General features: G+C 52.1%; 1 protein-coding gene across 2 annotated transcripts in view; it reads left to right on the forward strand.

Moving 5' to 3' along the window:
* Positions 1-487: 487 nt before the first annotated feature.
* Positions 488-23,015, forward strand: part of LOC142251087 (cytochrome P450 2C23-like) — a 90,564-nt gene continuing 68,036 nt past the window's right edge. The window contains exon 1 of one of the 2 annotated variants that reach the window (XM_075323598.1): positions 488-685. In XM_075323598.1, coding sequence (XP_075179713.1) covers positions 519-685 — 167 coding nt within the window. In that variant the 5' untranslated portion in view covers positions 488-518. The remainder of the gene's footprint in view (positions 686-23,015) is intronic. The other variant, XM_075323599.1, reaches the window with a different exon arrangement.

Here is a 23,015-nt window from a genome sequence, read left to right on the forward strand (position 1 = left end):
GACAAAAAACGTGCCAGGCAACGTTCCATCCGGCCGCTGCATCGGCTAAATCTGCCGCATGCGGCAAAAACCGGACGGAATGCAAGCCCATGCGGCACAATACGGCACTAAGGTAAGTCTATGCAAAAAAAATGCAACCGGCGGCAAAAAAAAACCGGTTGGGGTTTTTCTGCAAAACGCCGGATTGTGCCGCACAGGAAAAACCGGATGTGTAAAAGCAGTGTAAGTGATTGATGGTGTTGAGTGGGAGCCTATCTGTGACTACCTGGTATTGCCAGGGCGTCACAGGTGTCTTGCTGGTTCTTCTGGTTGTGGGACATAGAAGCCTAGGATGCTGTTGGTTTCATCATCTGAGTTCTCCCTCCAGGTATCTTGCATAAGTGTGTCTGTACCTATCTACAGTATGTGTGTAATGTGAATGTATGTAATGAGCTTTTGTTGTACATCATGCATGTCTTTGTATACTTCATATGATAATTGCTTGACTGACAGCTAAATAGTTTTCCAACCGAGCTCATATGAGCAGCCCTTCATGTATTTATATGATGTTACTACTTATTTATACCGGGGAGGGAAGCAGAACCAACAGGAGAGTCTCTCCCGGTGAACGGCAGCCATTGTGTGCACCAAGAAACCCACGGTTGACGCTTCTTCAATTTGTATCTGACGGAGCACAGAGATCCAGGTGAGTCCAAAGTCTTTGCATGTTTTCTTTCCCTTTGTAAACTATTGTTATGCAATTTTTTTTCTTTCTTGCCTTTAAGACTCTTATTAATCCAATCTACCTTTAGATTAATTGGGAGTCAATATATCAATAAATCCAAAACAAAGACCCCCCTCCCCCCATACACAATAAATAGGAAAATTAATTATCTTTATTAAATGACAAGCATATAAAAAAATTTAAAAACATTTGAAGAAAATGATAATTGATACAAGAAACACCAGGGCAGATGCTGTAATAAATAACAGGCGGGTCTAGTTGTAATACAAATACATAATGGGTAATAAATTATTTGATCTATTAGTTGCACTATACTAATGTCGCGGGCGGGGAGGAGGGTGTCAGCACACCGCGCTCACCCCCTCTGCTCGGGTCCGGCAGCTGCTCAGTGGTGGCTCGAGCCGTGGGCCGGAACCCGGGGTTTCTCGAGCAACACTCCTCGCCCGTGAGTGAAAGGGGATTTGTGGTTGGGTGTGGGGGATTGTTATAGTTCGTGACGCCACCCACGGTTGTGGTGATTGCACCACCGCTGCTCTGGATGGGGATCCCGGGGATGGTGATGGGGAGCAGCCAGGTGTTGTGTTGCCCCTCCGTGGGTAGGGGTTGGTGATCCCGGGGCCCGGTGATGGGTTGTGAGGTGCGGGGCCTGGTGGGAGCAGGGACGCGGGGCAGCGCTGTGCCTTGCGGCACTGTGGTACTCACTCAGCCTGAGACACGGACACAGTTTGTACGGTAAACCAAACGGCTGGTAGGACAGTCCCTTAGACGGCTGCACCTGCACTCCCGGTAGGTGACGGTGATGTCCCTCTTCCTTGCACCTATGGTTGACCTGTGGTAGCGGTGGATTCCCTCCGGTTACCCGCTCCCCGACTGCAATCTGGGCCGGAGGAGCTCTACACTTTGCCCGCAGGCGCTGGCCCTGAGAAACTGGTGCCTTGGCTTTGGCGGTGTCTCTCTGCTTCAGGTTGGGCTGTTGCCTTCAATCGGGACTTGGTTGTTGGGGGATCTACGTCCCCTTCACTGACGGATTCGGCAAATTTGGCGACTCCTAGCCTTGCCGGAGTCCGAGAGGCCCTTGCCCTGGTGCTGCCTGTCCTTCGGAACACTGCTCCAGACCACCGGGCACACAGCCAACGGGGTCCTTCCAGGAACTTCCAAACGGTCCCCCTCCGGACAGTCACCGCCGTCGCTGACCTTGCTGTTCTGGCCCTACACAAAGCTGGGCTCTCAGGCTTTGCACACTCTCTGCTCTGTCACCACTTCTTGCTCTCCTCCTTTTCCACTTTTCTTCTCTGCTCCTCACTTAACTCCGTTGTTTACTCTTGCCCTCCCCGGGCTTAACTGCTGTTCACTAGTGATGAGCGAGTACTAAAAAGCTCGGGTGCTCGAAGCTCGGGCCGAGCATCCCAAGATACTCGTGTACTCGGGCCGAGCAACGAGCCCAATGTTATCCTATGGGAGACCCGAGTATTTTTGTGAAATGACCCCCCGGCAGCATGGAGAAACCCTAAAAATGTCACAAAAGTCTCAGAAGAGTGCTCAAATGACATGGCAACAGCATGGGGAAGACCCCTTGAAGCATTTATCACTGAAAAGTCACAGCTGTGAACAATTTTGTCCGCGTTTTACGCCATTTTTACGGACTCACCAGAAAACCTTCCAAAATGACCCCAAAATGATTTTTCATGGCAGAAATGTTAAGGGCACATACGCAATAGTGAGATAGAGCTGGTGTATGTTACTTTTTGAGATTAATACATGAAAGATTTTACGTGAAAACATTGTGTGGCACTCCGATGTCCCTGAGAAGAGACGTACATGAAGGCCTCTTGAGTCTAATGTGCCCATTTTGAGGAAGTGAGTCTTTGTAGTATTTTCCTTTGCCAGGGCAGTCCAAAATTGTGAGGTTCACCAATGCCCCTGGATAGAGACGTGCATGAGGGCCTGTAAACCTGAAGTGCCCATTGGAAGGAAGTGGGTGTATTGTAGTATAGCCCTTAGGCAGGGCAGCCAAAAATTGGGAGGCTCCACGTTGTCCCTGGATAGAGACGTGCATGAGGGCCTGTAAACCTGAAGTGCCCATTGGAAGGAAGTGGGTGTATTATAGTATAGCCCTTAGGCAGGGCAGCCAAAAATTGGGAGGCTCCACGTTGTCCCTGGATAGAGACGTGCATGAGGGCCTGTAAACCTGAAGTGCCCATTGGAAGGAAGTGGGTCTATTGTAGTATAGCCCTTAGGCAGGGCAGCCAAAAATTGGGAGGCTCCACGTTGTCCCTGGATAGAGACGTGCATGAGGGCCTGTAAACCTGAAGTGCCCATTGGAAGGAAGTGGGTGTATTGTAGTATAGCCCTTAGGCAGGGCAGCCAAAAATTGGGAGGCTCCACGTTGTCCCTGGATAGAAACGTGCATGAGGGCCTGTAAACCTGAAGTGCCCATTGGAAGGAAGTGGGTCTATTGTAGTATAGCCCTTAGGCAGGGCAGCCAAAAATTGGGAGGCTCCACGTTGTCCCTGGATAGAGACGTGCATGAGGGCCTGTAAACCTGAAGTGCCCATTGGAAGGAAGTGGGTGTATTGTAGTATAGCCCTTAGGCAGGGCAGCCAAAAATTGGGAGGCTCCACGTTGTCCCTGGATAGAGACGTGCATGAGGGCCTGTAAACCTGAAGTGCCCATTGGAAGGAAGTGGGTGTATTGTAGTATAGCCCTTAGGCAGGGCAGCCAAAAATTGGGAGGCTCCACGTTGTCCCTGGATAGAGACGTGCATGAGGGCCTGTAAACCTGAAGTGCCCATTGGAAGGAAGTGGGTGTATTGTAGTATAGCCCTTAGGCAGGGCAGCCAAAAATTGGGAGGCTCCACGTTGTCCCTGGATAGAGACCTGTTAGGTTCTTAGAGCCTCCGTGCTTGCATTTAAAAACCGCACGTGTGTGCCTGTTGGTGGCAGCTTTCCGCTGCATTTGTGTGAGTTTTGCAAAAACTTGGATATAACGCACAAGTCTAGTGAATAATACACATCAGCACAGCATTGCAAAATGCGCAAGGGCGTTGTCAACGAACAAGGAAGTGGACGTGATGGTGGTGCAGGCAGAGACCGAGGTTGTGTGCAAGCTCTAATTTCGCCACAACAAAGGGCCACATCTAGTCGCTCGCACGTCCTGTCCCAAATTCTTGGGGACCGCAGCAGTACACCGCTCTTGAACCAAGACCAGTGTCAACAGGTTGTTAGTTGGATAGCGGATAATGCTTCTAGTCAGATTGGCACCACCACAAACACTCTGTCTTCCACACGGTCAAGTGTCAGTAGCCGTGATACTGCACCGCACATTTCAGAACCTGATCCTCCTTCCTACCACCAGGCCGAGTACACGTCCACGGACATTACTGATCCCACACTTGTACACTCGGAAGAGCTGTTCGTTCACGTTTCCATTCACAAATTCTGGCCTCTCGCCAGCTCCTGTTGAAGTGGGCCATGACGAGATTGTATGTACAGATGCCCAAATATTTGAGCAGCCACGTTCTCACGAAGTTGGCAACGTGTCTCAACAAGGGGTGGACGATGATGAGACACAATTGTCAGGAAGTCAGGAGGAGGAGCAGGGTGCGGAAGAGGAAGACGACGTGGTGGATGATCCAGTAACTGACCCAACCTGGCAGGAGGATATGCAGAGCGAGGACAGCAGTGCACAGGGGGAGGGAGGCGTAGCATCCCAACAGGCAGTAAGAAGCAGAGTGGTGGCCCCAGGCAGACGTCAGGCAACTGTTCCCCGGAACAACACGACACAAGGTGCCTGTACAAATGTTAGGTCTTCCCGAGTCTGGCTGTAATACTATTGTATGTATTGAGGATTTCGATTGCGTTAGGGCAATGACAACCAGAGACGAGTTCTTGGTGCAAGACGTTTATAATATGCAACCAGCAAATATGTACATAAACGGAACAAAAACACAGTAGAACATAAATACAGGAAATACCTTCCAGGGACGGAGCGAAAGGGAATTCCGGGACCGCGCACCGGACTCCCCCAGGGAGACCACCAAGAGCGAACCCCTATACAGGGACTGTCTGGCAATCACCCCAGAAGCCCTAAATGCGCAGCAGCCGGGACACAAAAGGGCAATAGGTAAGTACAAAAATGTCCGTACGTGATGTGAGTCCAGAGTGGTATTAAACGGAAGGAACCGGGCAGAAGTGCCGACCAAAGACGGCAAACGGAGTCCGGGCACAGCTAGATGATACCAGATGAAGTCCAGAGTCGGTGTCGGTTGTTTTCCAAGAGGATCCGAATAACAATCAGGAACCAAAAGCAGCAGGGCAGGAGCACACAGGAAGCAGTATACTCAGGCACTGGACTAAGCTTTAGGGGCGGCTTTTAAACAGATGGACAGGAAGTAGGGCAACAGAACAGAAAACTCCATGTTAACAAAGGGCAAGCTCTTTCAAAAGAAAACTGGAAAACCCGGAACTCTGACACTGGCAGTTTTTTAAGTTGGCTCCAGATGATTCTAAAAAGGCCATTTGCAACACCTGCCATGCCAGCATCAGCAGGGGTACCAAAACTAGCAGCCTGACCACCACCAGCATGATCAGGCACATGTCAGCCAAGCACCCGACTTTGTGGGAAGTACAACAGAGTCGAGGAGCAGTGCTTGCTGATGTCACTGCTACGTCTTCGCTGGTTGTGCATGCGAGCCAATCCCCTGTCCATGCTGCCTGCGAACAAGCCTCCTCCACTCCTGCACCTGCAGTTGCCTACGCAGAAAGAACACCATCATCAAGCACGTCCTTGTCCCAGCGCAACGTTCAGTTATCCATTCAGCAAACCTTTGAACGCAGGCGCAAATACACTGCCAACACCCCACATGCCACAGTTCTAAATGCTAACATTTCGCGACTGCTTGCGCTGGAAATGTTGCCTTTTAGGCTGGTTGAGACAGAAGCATTCCGCGACCTGATGGTGGCAGCTGTCCCACGTTACTCGGTCCACAGCCGCCACTATTTCTCCCGGTGTGCCGTCCCCGCATTGCATAACCACCACGTGTCACAAAACATCACACGTGCCCTGAACAACGCTGTTTCAGCCAAAGTCCACCTAACCACAGACACGTGGACAAGTGCATGTGGGCAAGGCCGCTACATCTCGTTGACGTCACACTGGGTTAATATTGTGCAAGCTGGGACCCAGTCTGAGCGAGGGACGGAACACGTCCTTCACACACCAAGTTTTGCAGGCCCTACCTCAGTCAGGGTTTCACACACACTCTACAGCTCCGGAATGTCATGCTCCTCAGCCTCCTCCTCCTCCTGCGCATCCTCATCCACTTTACCCTCCACACCAGTCCCAAGCTGGAAGTGTCGCGGGCGGAGGAGGGGACGGTGCGCTCTCCCACTGCTCGGGTCCGGCTGACGCTGCTCTACGGCTGCTGCTATCGCTCGTTGGCTCGAGCGATGGCTGGATCCCGGGGACTCGAGCGGCGCTACTCGCCCGTGAGTGAAAAGGGGTGGTTTGGGTTTTGGGGATATTGTCCGTGACGCCACCCACGGTTGTGGTGATTGTGTGGACACCACCGCTGCTCTGGACGGGGATCCCGGGAGCCTGTGACAGGGAGCAGCTTTGTTGTTATTTCTCCCCTCCGTGGGTAGGGAGGTTGGTTGTCCCGGGGCCTGGTGATGGGGTAGAGATGGATGACAGGCGGGTTGCGGGGCCTGATGAGGTGCAGGGTCGCAGGGGCAGCGCTGTGCCGCACGGCATGGAGGTACTCACTCAGCCCAATGATGATGACACAGTTCACGGTAAAACAAGTGGCTGGATGGATGGGTCACTCGGACGGCTGCGGTTGTTCCTCCCTGCAGGTTAGTGATGACTGTCTCTCCCTGCACCTAAGTTAAGTGTTGGTAGTGATGGTTTCCCAACGGTAACCCGCTCCCCGACCTGGATATGGGCCGGAGGAGCCCCTTTTGCCCACAGGCGCTGGCCCTGGGAGACGGTTGCCCTTGGCGGTGGCGGTGTCTCCCCTTCACGGTTGTACGGTTGCCTTCTATCTGGACTTGGCTGTTTGGAAACCCTGAGGTTCCCTTCACTAACGGATTTGGCAAATTCACGGCGACACCAAGCCTTGCCGGGATCCGAAAGTCCTCTGCCAATGGTGCTGGTTTCTCTTTGTATACCGGTCCGGTACGGCCGGGTCACCACCCGTCCACGGTCCTTACGGCAGACTCCAATCGGCCTCAACTGCAGACGGTCACCACATCCTGCCAACCTTGCTGTCCTGTCCGGTCCACACACCCGGACCAACTTCAGGCTCTTTGCTGTCACTTTTCTCCTCTCTACTACTTTCCTCCTTCCACTTCCTTAGCTTAACTCTCACTGCCTGTGTTTTCCCTCCTCCTCGGTGGGTGGAGACCAACCGCCTGGCTCCACACCCTGGTGTGGACAACAGCCCCTGGGGAAGGCAACAAGGATTTTGTGTTTTGACTATGATATGCCTGCAGGGAGTGTGGGGTGTTTAAGTGTTGTGCTCTGTGGCCCCTGGCTTGTCCAGGGCGACACAGAAGCACTGCAGCACTGCCTCGGCGAAGCGGCAACAGGCAGTGCTGAAGCTAATCTGCATAGGTGACAAACCCCACAATGCAGAAGAGGTGTGGACAGCTCTGAAACAGCAGGCAGATCACTGGCTCACAACTCTGAACCTAAAGCCAGGAAAGGTCGTGTGTGACAATGGCCGGAACCTGGTGGCGGCTTTGAGGCGAGGCCAGCTGACACATGTTCCATGCATGGCCCATGTGCTCAACCTCGTCGTTCAGCGGTTTCTAAAGTCATACTCAGAGCTGTCTGATCTGCTGGTAAAAGTTCGCCGCCTGTCTGCACATTTTCGAAAGTCACCTACTGCTTCAGCCGGCCTTGCCGGCTTAAGACGCCGTTTGCATCTTCCGGCACACAGACTGGTGTGTGATGTCCCCACGCGTTGGAATTCAACTCTGCACAAGTTGGTCAGGATATGTGAGCAGAAGAGGGCAGTTGTTGAGTACCTGCATCACCTAAGCCGTCGGGAAATGGGTCAAACTCCACACATAACACCTGAGGAGTGGAGATGGATGTCCGACCTATGCACCATCCGCCAAAACTTTGAGGACTCCACCAAGATGGTGAGCGGCGATGACGACATTATTAGCGTCACCATACCGCTTCTCTGCCTTCTAAAATGGTCTCTGCTCAAAAAACAACCATGATGCATTGCAGGCGGAGCGCGATGAGTTTGAGCAAGAAACAGTAGTGGGTGTGGGTGATGATAACACACAGCCCAGCCTCGTCTCATCACAACGTGCAGTGGAGGACTATGACGAGGAGGAGGATGAAGACATGGAGCAACTCTCTGGCCAAATTGAGGATATGACATGCAGTCATATCCTCGGTTCAGCGTGGCTGGCCAGAGGACAGGGTAGATGATGAGGAGGAGGAGGAGGAGGACAGCATGTTCAGTCATCGTGTTGGTCAGGATACTGAAGTGATGGCTGTTAAGAGTCTGGCACACATGGCTGACTTTATGGTAAGCTGCCTGTCTCGTGACCCTCGCGTTAAGAACATCTTGGCCGACAATCATTACTGGTTGGTAACACTGTTAGACCCACGCTAAAAGGAGAACTTTATGTCTCTTATTCCCGAGGCGGAGAGGTCAGGCAAAATGCAGCAGTTCCAGAAGGCCATAGTCACGGAAGTAGGCAAAGCATTCCCCTCACAAAACGCTAGCGGCATAGGTCATGAATCAGTGGACAACCGAGGCGTACAGCCGAGAGAGGCACAAGTCCAATCCGCCAGAGGTAGGGGAACAGTCTTTAAGATGTGGGACAGTTTTCTCAGCCCCTCACGTACCACAGCCCCTGAGGTGCGGGGTAGTGCCACAAGAAATCCTAAGTTTGCCCAGATGCTGAAGGAGTACCTTGCAGATCGAACAACTGTACTCCGACATTCCTCTGTGCCTTACAATTATTGGGTATCCAAGCTGGACACGTGACATGAATTGGCTCTCTACGCCTTGGAAGTCCTGGCCTGCCCTGCTGCTAGTGTTTTGTCAGAGCGTGTTTTTAGTGCCGCAGGTGGAATCATTACAGATAAACGCACCCGCCTGTCAACTGAAAATGCTGACAGGCTGACTCTGATCAAGATGAACAAGGGTTGGATTGGGCCAGACTTCACCACACCACCAGCAAATGAGAGCGGAATTTAAAGTTTGCCATGTACCTCCACTCACCCATGGGTACACACTTCTGGACTTTGGATAATCGCTGGACTGCTCCTCCTTCTCCTCATGCGCCACCATGATGATGACCGTTACAAATTGCAATACTTAGGCCTTTGTTTCAGGTATACCCCCAGTGGTAAATTTTTTCGCCCATTCTTTGCAGAATGGACATTACAACGACAGGAGACCCGCTCCTTTGCAATGGGAACAATGTTTTGAGGCCCTCATGCACGTCTCTACCCAGGGACAACGTGGAGCCTCCCAATTTTTGGCTGCCCTGCCTAAGGGCTATACTACAATAGACCCACTTCCTTCCAATGGGCACTTCAGGTTTACAGGCCCTCATGCACGTCTCTACCCAGGGACAACGTGGAGCCTCCCAATTTTTGGCTGCCCTGCCTAAGGGCTATACTACAATAGACCCACTTCCTTCCAATGGGCACTTCAGGTTTACAGGCCCTCATGCACGTCTCTATCCAGGGACAACGTGGAGCCTCCCAATTTTTGGCTGCCCTGCCTAAGGGCTATACTACAATAGACCCACTTCCTTACAATGGGCACTTCATGTTTACAGGCCATCATGCACGTCTCTATCCAGGGACAATATGGAGCCTGACGCTGCCACCAACTGCAACACACGTGCTGTTTTTAAATGCAAGCACGGACGCAATAAGAACCTAACTGGTTTTTAGGAGCGACAATTACTGAGAAGTCTGACACTATCAGACACTGCTGACTGACGTGTATTATTATACACTAGACTTGTGCGTTATATAATAGTTTGTGCAAAACGCGCACCTGTCCCCTGCCACCGACTGCCACACACGTGCTGTTTTTAAATGCAAGCACGGACGCAATAAGAACCTAACTGGTTTTTAGGAGCGACAATTACTGAGAAGTCTGACACTATCAGACACTGCTGACTGACGTGTATTATACACTAGACTTGTGCGTTATATAATAGTTTGTGCAAAACGCGCACCTGTACGCTGCCACCGACTGCCACACACGTGCTGTTTTTAAATGCAAGCACGGACGCAATAAGAACCTAACTGGTTTTTAGGAGCGACAATTACTGAGAAGTCTGACACTATCAGACACTGCTGACTGACGTGTATTATACACTAGACTTGTGCGTTATATAATAGTTTGTGCAAAACGCGCACCTGTACGCTGCCACCGACTGCCACACACGTGCTGTTTTTAAATGCAAGCACGGACGCAATAAGAACCTAACTGGTTTTTAGGAGCGACAATTACTGAGAAGTCTGACACTATCAGACACTGCTGACTGACGTGTATTATTATACACTAGACTTGTGCGTTATATAATAGTTTGTGCAAAACGCGCACCTGTCCCCTGCCACCGACTGCCACACACGTGCTGTTTTTAAATGCAAGCACGGACGCAATAAGAACCTAACTGGTTTTTAGGAGCGACAATTACTGAGAAGTCTGACACTATCAGACACTGCTGACTGACGTGTATTATTATACACTAGACTTGTGCGTTATATAATAGTTTGTGCAAAACGCGCACCTGTCCCCTGCCACCGACTGCCACACACGTGCTGTTTTTAAATGCAAGCACGGACGCAATAAGAACCTAACTGGTTTTTAGGAGCGACAATTACTGAGAAGTCTGACACTATCAGACACTGCTGACTGACGTGTATTATACACTAGACTTGTGCGTTATATAATAGTTTGTGCAAAACGCGCACCTGTACGCTGCCACCGACTGCCACACACATGCTGTTTTTAAATGCAAGCACGGACGCAATAAGAACCTAACTGGTTTTTAGGAGCGACAATTACTGAGAAGTCTGACACTATCTGGACTGTTTTACACTGTGTACACCAGCCCCAGATATGATGAAGGCTGGTATACGGTCACCACTAGGAATGGCTATATACCCTGCCTGCCTGCCTGTATACTGCTACAATAGTCCTGACAAGGACTCTTCTGGTCACTAGCCTGTATTCCGACCTGGCTATACCCTGCCTGTATATAGCAACAATAGTCCTGAGAAGGACTCTGCTACTGTACTCCGACCTGGCTATACCCTGCCTGCCTGTATACAACTAGAATAGTCCTGAGAAGGACTTCTGGTCACACTGTTTGCAGCCCTGCTCCGGAACTAACTATAAAGGGCCGCAAACCTTTCCCTGAATCAGCGACACTCTCCCTACACTGAATGTCTGAATAGCTGTGAGCAGAGCACAGCGCGCCGGCCGATATAAAGGCTCGGTCACGCTGTGCAGGCCGGCCAATCACTGCAATTCCACAACTAACAGGGCTGTGGCATTGCAGTGGTCTGCCAGCCAATCCCTGCATGAGGGCTGGCTCTCAAAAGAGCGCCAACATGCAGAAATGAAGACCACGAGTACAGCACGAGTATCGCGAGATTACTCGGTCCCCGCCGAGCAGCCCGAGAACAGCGATACTCGTGCGAGTACCGAGTAGTTACAAGCATGCTCGCTCATCACTACTGTTCACTCTTGCCCTCCCCGGGCTACTCTGTTGTTTACTCAAGCTCGTCCCTGAGCTGACTGCCTGGTTTCTCCCGCCTCCAGAACTGTGATCTCCTTGGTGGGCGGAGCCAACCGCCTGGCCCACCCCCTGGTGTGAATCATCAGCCTCTGGAGGAAGGCAACAAGGATTTCTGGTTAGCTGTGATGTGCCTACCTGGAGTGTGGGGTGTGGTGGTGTTGTGACCTGTGACCCCTGGCTTGCCCAGGGCGACACATTCCCCCTTAGCAAAATGCAGACCGTCCGCGGGCTGCCGTCCTACACCGGTTTTATTTTTCTGAAAAAGGGGTAGCAAGGTTAAGCAAACAATAATAACATTTTTAATAACTCTTCCCAAGACGGGAGGCACATTTACTTTTAACGTTGCAACGGTTTACGGTTACGGTTTCCGCTCTCTCCCACCCAAGTAACCTGGCCCTGATGCTGCCCCTAAAACCCAGGCAGCACCCCTTGACCCACAGTCCAGCACACGGTACCCGAGCGGGATCTGTCCTTCCCTCCAGAGGGTAGCCACCGGTTCCTTTGGCAGCTGGGCCCTGGCCTGCTCTGCTCAGGGCCCTCCCTCCAACCTGCCTCTCCGGAGGTGGCATTGCGGAAACGGTAACGGTAACCAACATATTTACAAGCCACTAACGTTTGTGGTTGCCCTGCAAGTTCACGGGCTTGTCCATGGATAGTTCCCATGCATTTTAAACGGTCCCCTCGGGGACAACGGTGCCGGCTCCAGCCGGTTTCAAATCAACAAACAAATCAGGTTACTCCTTCGGTGTGATCATTTTCATTATCATTGCAAACTTTCAAACTTTTCAAACAAACAACAACTTTTGGTGGTCCCTACGGGGACGGTGCAACGGGCATCCGCTGCCCTACTCCGGTCCTCCTGCTGCTTCACCCGAGGGAGGGGGTGCAGAGCTCACCTTGCTCTCCGGGCTGCCCCTAAGCTTTACATCCAGGGCAAACCACCCCCTCTCTCCGCAGTGCCGGGTATACCGCACCATGTCTCCCGGTATGAGATTGCGGCCAGGATGCTCCTCGGGCAGATGGGCATTCACGTCCCGCCGGGCCAGAAACACCTCGGCCTCCAGGCCCGGTTCGTATATGAATCCTTAGCCCCAGCGGACATCAAACCGCCTCACCTGCCCCTCGTAGAACGGGCCCCGGACACGGAAGGTCGCTTGCCGCAGGTTTTCCTTTTCCCGAATGGCTCGGGCCACCAGCTCGGCTTTCCTTCTCTCCCTCTCCGCGATCTCCAGGCCCAGCTTTGTCGGCTCCCTTTCCCAGTATGGCGCTGCTGCCAGCGCCGGCGCACGGGTCGGGCCCCGCGGGACATCCATTACGTTACCCACTGTCAGGATGGTGGGCGGCGTATCCCGCGGTGTCATGGCCTTGGGCGCTGCCTTGCAGCAACAACCCGGCGCCACCTCAGCCGAGGTGTGGGGGATGGGCACAGGGGCTTTCCGCAGCTGGGCCTTCGGCTCGGAGCGGGTCATCGGCTCCGGCTCGGGAAACTGCTCGGGGACTGTCTCTGGCACAATCTTCGGGGCCTTCCATGGCAATGCCTCCGGTTTGCTTCGGGCTCCGGCTACAGGTCGGTCCGCTGGGGCGGACGGGCTGGGTATCGCTACCGGTTGCGGTGGTAGCGGGCCTAGTGGCGGGGTCACGGCCCCCGAGACGGGTGGCGAGGGAGGCAACGGGGGGAGAGGGCTTGGACCGGGTCCCTCAGCCGCAGCGACCGGTCCCTCCGGGACATAGGGGCGTGGGTCACTCACCCTCCCTTCCTCCGCTTCCTCCTCGCGTCTCCGCACGGTGGCTATAACGTCCGCCATGTCGGTCTCCCACTCCTCCAAGAGGAGCTGCATCTTGACCTGCAGCCTTAGATGGAGCTGCGCGGTCCGGATTTCCACCCACGCTGCGGTTCCCGGCGCGGGGGCCACGGTGTTTCGGGACGGCATCCACATGGTGACTTTCTCTCTTTCTTCCAGGAACGGTATGCTTGCAGGGTCCTGGCGTCCCTGCTTTTATAACCGCAGCTACATGCGGCCAGCCGCCATCGCATCCCCCTTAGCTCTTTCCGGACCCTCCTCTCTCGGGGCGGGGTTTTGGCCTTTGCGCCTCTACTGCTCGAGAAGACGCTCGAGCGGGAACTTTTCGCGCCAAAGATGGCGGCTTCTGCAATTTTTCTGCCGGATACCTCCGGCGGTAACAAGGCGCACCTCTACCTAACGGCAGAGCGGTAAGATCCTGTTCGTGACGCCAAGTTGTCGCGGGCGGGGAGGAGGGTGTCAGCACACCGCGCTCACCCCCTCTGCTCGGGTCCGGCAGCTGCTCAGTGGTGGCTCGAGCCGTGGGCCGGAACCCGGGGTTTCTCGAGCGACACTCCTCGCCCGTGAGTGAAAGGGGATTTGTGGTTGGGTGTGGGGGATTGTTATAGTTCGTGACGCCACCCACGGTTGTGGTGATTGCACCACCGCTGCTCTGGATGGGGATCCCGGGGATGGTGATGGGGAGCAGCCAGGTGTTGTGTTGCCCCTCCGTGGGTAGGGGTTGGTGATCCCGGGCCCGGTGATGGGTTGTGAGGTGCGGGGCCTGGTGGGCGCAGGGACGCGGGGCAGCGCTGTGCCTTGCGGCACTGTGGTACTCACTCAGCCTGAGACACGGACACAGTTTGTACGGTAAACCAAACGGCTGGTAGGACGGTCCCTTAGACGGCTGCACCTGCACTCCCGGTAGGTGACGGTGATGTCCCTCTTCCTTGCACCTATGGTTGACTTGTGGTAGCGGTGGATTCCCTCCGGTTACCCGCTCCCCGACTGCAATCTGGGCCGGAGGAGCTCTACACTTTGCCCGCAGGCGCTGGCCCTGAGAAACTGGTGCCTTGGCGGTGGCGGTGTCTCTCTGCTTCAGGTTGGGCTGTTGCCTTCAATCGAGACTTGGTTGTTGGGGGATCTACGTCCCCTTCACTGACGGATTCAGCAAATTTGGCGACTCCTAGCCTTGCCGGGGTCCGAGAGGCCCCTGCCCTGGTGCTGCCTGTCCTTCGGAACACTGCTCCAGACCACCGGGCACACAGCCAACGGGGTCCTTCCAGGAACTTCCAAACGGTCCCCCTCCGGACAGTCACCGCCGTCGCTGACCTTGCTGTTCTGGCCCTACACAAAGCTGGGCTCTCAGGCTTTGCACACTCTCTGCTCTGTCACCACTTCTTGCTCTCCTCCTTTTCCACTTTTCTTCTCTGCTCCTCACTTAACTCCGTTGTTTACTCTTGCCCTCCCCGGGCTTAACTGCTGTTCACTCTTGCCCTCCCCGGGCTACTCTGTTGTTTACTCAAGCTCGTCCCTGAGCTGACTGCCTGGTTTCTCCCGCCTCCAGAACTGTGATCTCATTGGTGGGCGGAGCCAACCGCCTGGCCCACCCCCTGGTGTGAATCATCAGCCTCTGGAGGAAGGCAACAAGGATTTCTGGTTAGCTGTGATGTGCCTACCTGGAGTGTGGGGTGTGGTGGTGTTGTGACCTGTGACCCCTGGCTTGCCCAGGGCGACACACTAAGGTTGTTGGGTCGATCTCCTGATGTTCAATTAATCACAAATCAATACGGTATATGTTTTCTATGAATTGATATATTCATAGGCGTACACATCCACTTTATAAAATTCTTTAGACATAATTATATATTTTCACTTAAATCATATATATATATATACATATTGTGAGGTAGCAGCGTTGCGTGGGCAAAAACGTGAGGCAGTGAGGCAGCAGCGTGTTCACACCAACAGTCTATTTATTGTTGCAGCATAAATAGATCCAATTTCCCACTGTCAAAGTCTCTTCCGGATCACAGCCGGTGCATATAGACAAATGCTTTGCATCAACAAAAGTCTTGTTACCTTAGGACCCCGTTAACCACAGGGATCTGTGTAAGGTTCTCCTAGGCTCACATTCTTGGCCTGTGTTCACTCCACACAGAGCCAGCCCAGTTCACACGGCGTGTGTTAGCTTCACCAAGCCTGGCTCTCAACTGAGACACACCCTGCTGTGCTCTGCATGATTTTAAATGAAAATGCCGGACATGAGGATTGCTACAAAACCTGGACTGGGAGGAGGGATCTGTCTCCCTGTTACCCTTTGTGCTATACTCCCAGTAATAGCTATAGCAAACTCAGAGGGTTTCCAGACACATTCTGGGGGACACATATCGGTCTTCAAATATTACCCCTGTCACTGCCTCACATATCCCCCCCCTCAGTTCATACGGGCGGGGTTGAACTTTTGCCAACATACAGGGACCTCTGGACAGGGCATCCGCATTGCCCTGCAACCTACCAGCCCGGTGTTCCACAGAAAAGTGAAAGTTCTGCAAGGAGAGAAACCACCTGGTGACTCTAGCATTTCTCTCCTTAGCATTCCTCATCCAGACCAAAGGGGAGTGGTCTGTCACCAGGCGAAAGTGTCGCCCCAGCAGGTAGAAGCGTAGGGATTCCAGAGCCCATTTTATGGCCAGGCACTCCTTCTCCACTATGCTATAGTTCTTCTCTGCCGGGGTGAGTTTTCTACTCAAATAGGTGATCGGCTGCTCTTCTCCATCTACCTCCTGGGACAGAACCGCACCCAGACCCACCTCAGAGGCATCTGCCTGTACTATAAACTCCCTTTGAAAGTCAGGGTTGACAAGGACAGGCTGACCACATAGGACTACCTTTAGCACCTGAAAGGCTTCCTCTGCTTGTATATTCCAGTGGACCATGACCGACTTCTTCCCTTTTAAAAGATCGGACAAAGGCGCCGACCGTCCAGCAAAATTGGGTATGAATCATCGGTAATACCCCATTATACCCAGAAAGGCTCTTACCTGTTTTGTGGTAAGGGGACGAGGCCAGTTTTGAATGGCTTCGATTTTGTTTACTTGTGGCTTGATAACCCCTTGGCCTATCACATACCCCAAGTAACGGGCTTCTTTGAGACCCATAGCACATTTGCTTGGATTCGCCGTCAGACCAGCAGCTCTGAGCGAATCCACTACCGCTTGTACCTGAGATAAGTGGGTGCTCCAGTCACTGCTATAGATGATGATGTCATCCAAATATGCGGAGGCATATGGTTGATGGGGTTCTAACACTATGTCCATTAATCTCTGGAGCCCCATGTAAACCAAATGGCAAGACGACATAGTGATAGAGCCCCCCTGGCGTGACAAAAGCGGTCTTTTCTTTTGCCGCCTCTGTCAGCGGCACCTGCCAGTAACCTTTAGTGAGATCGAGAGTCGTGAAGTACTGGGCCCGTCCCAGTCTCTCTATCAGCTCGTCGACCCTGGGCATGGGATACATATCAAACTTCGATACCTCATTTCACTTTCGGAAGTCATTACAGAATCTTAAAGAACCGTCTGGTTTCGGGATCAGCACAATGGGACTGGCCCATTCGCTCGTGGATTTTTCAATAACCCCTAGATGGAGCATCTTTTTTACCTCCTCCGCAATGGCTTGCCTACGAGCCTCTGGTACCCGGTATGGCCTCAGGCGTACCCTTACTTGAGGCTCGGTGACAATATCATGGTGGATTACGGTTGTTCGGCCGGGTAGGCTTGAGAACACATCCGTATTCCGCTGCACTAATCTACGAGACTCCCGTCTCTGCTGTTTTGAGAGAGAATCCCCTATCCTTACTCCCAATTCATCATCAGGGGACTCCTCCTTTGTTGTTGTCAAGGCACCTGAAAAGGTTAGGTCCAATGTTACGTCAGCCACCATACATTCCCTGTCTTTCCATGCCTTCAGCAGGTTTACATGGTAGATTTGCTCTGGGTTTTCTTCTACCTGGCTGATACACCTTATAGTTTACTTCCCCCACTTTCTCCCGGATCTCATAGGGACCTTGCCATTTGGCTAAGAACTTACTTTCTGCAGTAGGTATTAGGACTAAGACACGATCTCCCGGTTTAAAAGACCTGATGGAGGCCTTTCTATTATACTGAGTACTTTGGGCTGCCTGAGCATCCAGCAAATGCTCTTTAACAATGGGCATTATTGCCGTGATACGATCCTGCATACCCATAACGTATTCCACTGTGCTTTTGTGAGGGGTGGGCTCCTGTTCCCAAGTTTCCTTAACTATATCCAGCAGTCCCCGCGGATGTCTGCCATACAGTAACTCAAATGGCGAGAACCCGGTGGAAGATTGTGGGACCTCGCGGATAGCGAACATTAAATAGGGCAATAACATGTCCCAATCTTTCCCCTCTTTGGAGACCACCTTTTTCAACATAGCCTTTAGAGTTTTATTAAAACGTTCCACTAGACCATCAGTCTGGGGATGGTACATTGACGTGCGTAGCTGCTTGATCTGGAGGAGTTTGCACAGTTCCTTTGTAATTTTAGACATAAAGGGAGTGCCCTGATCGGTCAGGATTTCTTTGGGTAACCCCACGCGACAGAACATAGCAAACAACTCCCGAGCAATAAGCCTCGCCGAGGTGTGACGTAGTGGAATGGCCTCCGGATAACGTGTCGCGTAATCCATCACTACCAGGATATGCTGGTGACCACGGGCTGATTTTACAATGGGTCTGATCAGATCCATAGCAATCCGCTCAAAAGGCACCTCTATAATGGATAAAGGTATCAGAGGACTACGGAAACGGTGCGTTGGTGCGGTCAACTGACAAACTGGGCAGGACTCACAGAACCTCTTAATTTCTGCGCCGACCCCTGGCCAGTAAAACCGCTGAAACATGCGTTCCCGCGTTTTCTCTTCACCTAGGTGCCCACTCATCAGGTGGTTATGAGCCAATTCCAAGGTCTGACGGTGGTACGGCTGAGGGACCACCAACTGTTCCACTATTTCCCCCCGGATTGTATCAACCCGATAGAGCAACTCTCGCTTTAGAGCCATGTAGGGAGTTTCCAGCCTGGCACCAGGCCGCTAGGGTACCCCATCAATTACCTGTACATTTCCACGTCCAGGAGCCAATGTGGGGTCCCGGAGCTGTGCTGTTCCGAAATTATCTGGAGACACGTTCAACTCCGGGATTGCCTCGGGTGGCTCAACCTCTCCTGCCATTACCTCTAGGGGGAACCTGGCAGGGTTACACTCTGTCCCTATACTGGTGACCCCTACGGCAGGTATCCCTGAGTCGGGATCGTCCGGCTCAGGGCCTGGTTCAATCATACACCTCGGAGGGCTAGGTCGCCTCCCACATAATGTCCAGAACAGGGGCAAGTCTCTTCCCAAAATAACAGCATATGGAAGTCTTTTCATCACCCCCACTTCATGTTGAACCTCTCCACACGAGGTAGCAATGGTGACCCTTTCCATAGGGTATTCACGTAGGTCTCCATGAATACAAAGTACCCCTACTTTATGTCCCGTAGGGTTTTCCCCGGAGACCAAGGAGGCATGTACAAGAGTCACTAAACTTCCTGAGTCCAACAAAGCCTCTGCTGTATAGCCATTAACACGTACTTTGCAGAGATGGGGCTCCTCCCCCATAGTAACAGTGCTTACGGTACAAACAGTATGGGCATACATTGATACCCGGCGAGCGTACCGGCAGTCCATGGGTTCTGATGTGAGTGGGCACTGTGCCATCACATGCCCGAGCTGATGGCACCGCCAGCACATAACAGCAGAGGTGTCCCTGTTTCGGGTGTCTGACTTTGGGGAACCGGGACTCCTGCTGACCTTAGTCTGGGGTTTACTCTCTGCCAGGGCTGAAGACGGGGCAGCACCCGAGGAGGGACGGGAGTCTTTTACCAACTGTGAAGGGGGCGTATCCCTACGGAGTGCCCGCCGTGAAGCAGAGTCCCGGACCAACTCCTGGGTAGCTGTGTAGCGTTCCACCAAATTCACTAGCTGGTCTAGGGTACCGGGGTCCCCCTGTCCCACCCACTGTTGAATGGGGGCTGGCAAAGTCCGCACAAACCGTTCAATCACCACCCGCTCAATCATCTGTCCGGGGTTCAAGGTCTCCGGCTGCAGCCATTTTTTTACAAGGTCCAGTAAGACATGGGCCTGTGAGCGTGCAGGTTTTCCCTCCTCAAAGGACCACTGATTCACTCGTTGGGCCCGGAGATAAGTGTTAACCCCCATTCGTGCAAGGATCTCACCTTTCAGTGTGCCATAGTCCTTGGCATCCTCCGTGCTGAGATCCAGGTAGGCTTTTTGGGGTTCACCTACCAAGAACGGGGCCACGACATCAGTCCAACGGTCGATAGACAATTTCTCTCGATCAGCGGTCCTCTCAAACACGGAGAGAAAGGCTTCTGGGTCATCCTCTGCACTCATCCTCGTAAGTGCTGCCCTTACTCTGTCCTGGGCCGCAGGAAGGACTGGATGACCTGGAGTTACCGCTGGGAGCGCTTCTCGCAGAGCAGAAAGCTGCTTAGCCAACAAGCTGTTTGTCTCCTGTTGCTGAATGAACGCCCGCTGGAGCTGGACATTGGTTTGTTGCTGCTGAGCATTAGCCTGGGCCAGCTACTTTACAAGATCCTCCATAGTGGTTGCTGAGTTAAACTGTAACTTTGCAGGCTTGATCATAAACATGCGAAACCTGGGTTGTTGCCCCTAGCAACCAGGCTGCAACGCCTGTAAGCTTCGTGGACCCGCCGATCCACCGCAAACAGTCAGTAAAAAAAAAAATTCCTTTTTTTTTTTTCCGGGTAAGTACCTCTTAGGCCATTGCCCTTAGCAACCAGGCTGCCATGCCCGCATTCTCCACCATAATGTGAGGTAGCAGCGTTGCGTGGGCAAAAACGTGAGGCAGTGAGGCAGCAGCGTGTTCACACCAACAGTCTATTTTTTGTTGCAGCATAAATAGATCCAATTTCCCACTGTCAAAGTCTCTTCCGGATCACAGCCGGTGCATATAGACAAATGCTTTGCATCAACAAAAGTCTTGTTACCTTAGGACCCTGTTAACCGCAGGGATCTGTGTAAGGTTCTCCTAGGCTGACACTCTTGGCCTGTGTTCACTCCACACAGAGCCAGCCCAGCTCACACGGCATGTGTTAGCTTCACCAAGCCTGGCTCTCAACTGAGACACACCCTGCTGTGCTCTGCATGATTTTAAATGAAAATGCCGGACATGAGGATTGCTACAAAACCTGGACTGGGAGGAGGGATCTGTCTCCCTGTTACCCTTTGTGCTATACTCCCAGTAATAGCTATAGCAAACTCAGAGGGTTTCCAGACACATTCTGGGGGACACATAGCGATCTTCAAATATTACCCCTGTCACTGCCTCACAATATATATATATATACAGTTAGGTCCAGAAATATTTGGACAGTGACACAAGTTTTGTTATTTTAGCTGTTTACAAAAACATGTTCAGAAATACAATTATATATATAATATGGGCTGAAAGTGCACACTCCCAGCTGCAATATGAGAGTTTTCACATCCAAATCGGAGAAAGGGTTTAGGAATCATAGCTCTGTAATGCATAGCCTCCTCTTTTTCAAGGGACCAAAAGTAATTGGACAATGGACTCTAAGGGCTGCAATTACCTCTGAAGGCGTCTCCCTCGTTAACCTGTAATCAATGAAGTAGTTAAAAGGTCTAGGGTTGATTAAAGGTGTGTGGTTTTGCATTTGGAAGCTGTTGCTGTGACCAGACAACATGCGGTCTAAGGAACTCTCAATTGAGGTGAAGCAGAACATCCTGAGGCTGAAAAAAAAGAAAAAATCCATCAGAGAGATAGCAGACATGCTTGGAGTAGCAAAATCAACAGTCGGGTACATTCTGAGAAAAAAGGAATTGACTGGTGAGCTTGGGAACTCAAAAAGGCCTGGGCGTCCACGGATGACAACAGTGGTGGATGATCGCCGCATACTTTCTTTGGTGAAGAAGAACCCGTTCACAACATCAACTACAAAGGGTTCACATCTAGATGCAAACCATTCATCAATTCCAAGAATAGACAGGCCAGAGTTAAATTTGCTGAAAAACACCTCATGAAGCCAGCTCAGTTCTGGAAAAGTATTCTATGGACAGATGAGACAAAGATCAACCTGTACCAGAATGATGGGAAGAAAAAAGTTTGGAGAAGAAAGGGAACGGCACATGATCCAAGGCACACCACATCCTCTGTAAAACATGGTGGAGGCAACGTGATGGCATGGGCATGCATGGCTTTCAATGGCACTGGGTCACTTGTGTTTATTGATGACATAACAGCAGACAAGAGTAGCCGAATGAATTGTGAAGTGTACCGGGATATACTTTCAGCCCAGATTCAGCCAAATGCCGCAAAGTTGATCGGACGGCGCTTCATAGTACAGATGGACAATGACCCCAAGCATACAGCCAAAGCTACCCAGGAGTTCATGACTGCAAAAAAGTGGAACATTCTGCAATGGCCAAGTCAATCACCAGATCTTAACCCAATTGAGCATGCATTTCACTTGCTCAAATCCAGACTTAAGACGGAAAGACCCACAAACAAGCAAGACCTGAAGGCTGCGGCTGTAAAGGCCTGGGAAAGCATTAAGAAGGAGGAAACCCAGCGTTTGGTGATGTCCATGGGTTCCAGACTTAAGGCAGTGATTGCCTCCAAAGGATTCGCAACAAAATATTGAAAATAAAAATATTTTGTTTGGGTTTGGTTTATTTGTCCAATTACTTTTGACCTCCTAAAATGTGGAGTGTTTGTAAAGAAATGTGTACAATTCCTACAATTTCTATCAGATATTTTTGTTCAAACCTTGAAATTAAACGTTACAATCTGCACTTGAATTCTGTTGTAGAGGTTTCATTTCAAATCCAATGTGGTGGCATGCAGAGCCCAACTCGCGAACATTGTGTCACTGTCCAAATATTTCTGGACCTAACTGTATATATATATATATATATATATATATATATATGTCGCGGGCGGAGGAGGTGACGCTGCGCTCTCCCACTGCTCGGGTCCGGCTGCTGCGGCTGCTGCTGCTCGGTGGTGGCTCGAGCGGTGGGCCGGATCCCGAGGACTCGAGCGGCGTTCCTCGCCCGTGAGTGAAAAGGGGGTTTGATTGTGGGGATTTGATTATTGTCCGTGACGCCACCCACGGTTGTGGTGATATTGGTGACACCACCGCTGCTCTAGACGGGGATCCCGGGAGCAGTGACAGGGAGCAGCTTTGATGGTAGTTCTCCCCTCCGTGGGTAGGGGGTTGGTTGTCCCAGGGCCCGGTGATGGGGGTAGGTAGGGATGGATGGCAGGCGGGTTGCGGGGCCTGGTGAGGTGCAGGGTCGCGGGGGCAGCGCTGTGCCGCACGGCACGGTGGTACTCACTCAGCCAATGATGAGGACACAGTTCTCGGTAAAACACACGGCTGGGTGGACGGGTCCCACAGACGGCTGCGGTGTTGTTTCTCCCGGCAGGTTGATGGTGACTGCCTTTCCCTGCACCTATGTACTGTAAACGGTTCCAATGGGTTCCCACCGGTAACCCGCTCCCCGGCTTGGATATGGGCCGGAGGAGCCCCTTTTGCCCGCAGGCGCAGGCCCTGGGAAACGGTTGCCTTGGCGGTGGCGGTGTCTCC

This window comes from Anomaloglossus baeobatrachus, chromosome 9, assembly GCF_048569485.1.
Source record: "Anomaloglossus baeobatrachus isolate aAnoBae1 chromosome 9, aAnoBae1.hap1, whole genome shotgun sequence".
Taxonomy (NCBI): domain Eukaryota; kingdom Metazoa; phylum Chordata; class Amphibia; order Anura; family Aromobatidae; genus Anomaloglossus; species Anomaloglossus baeobatrachus.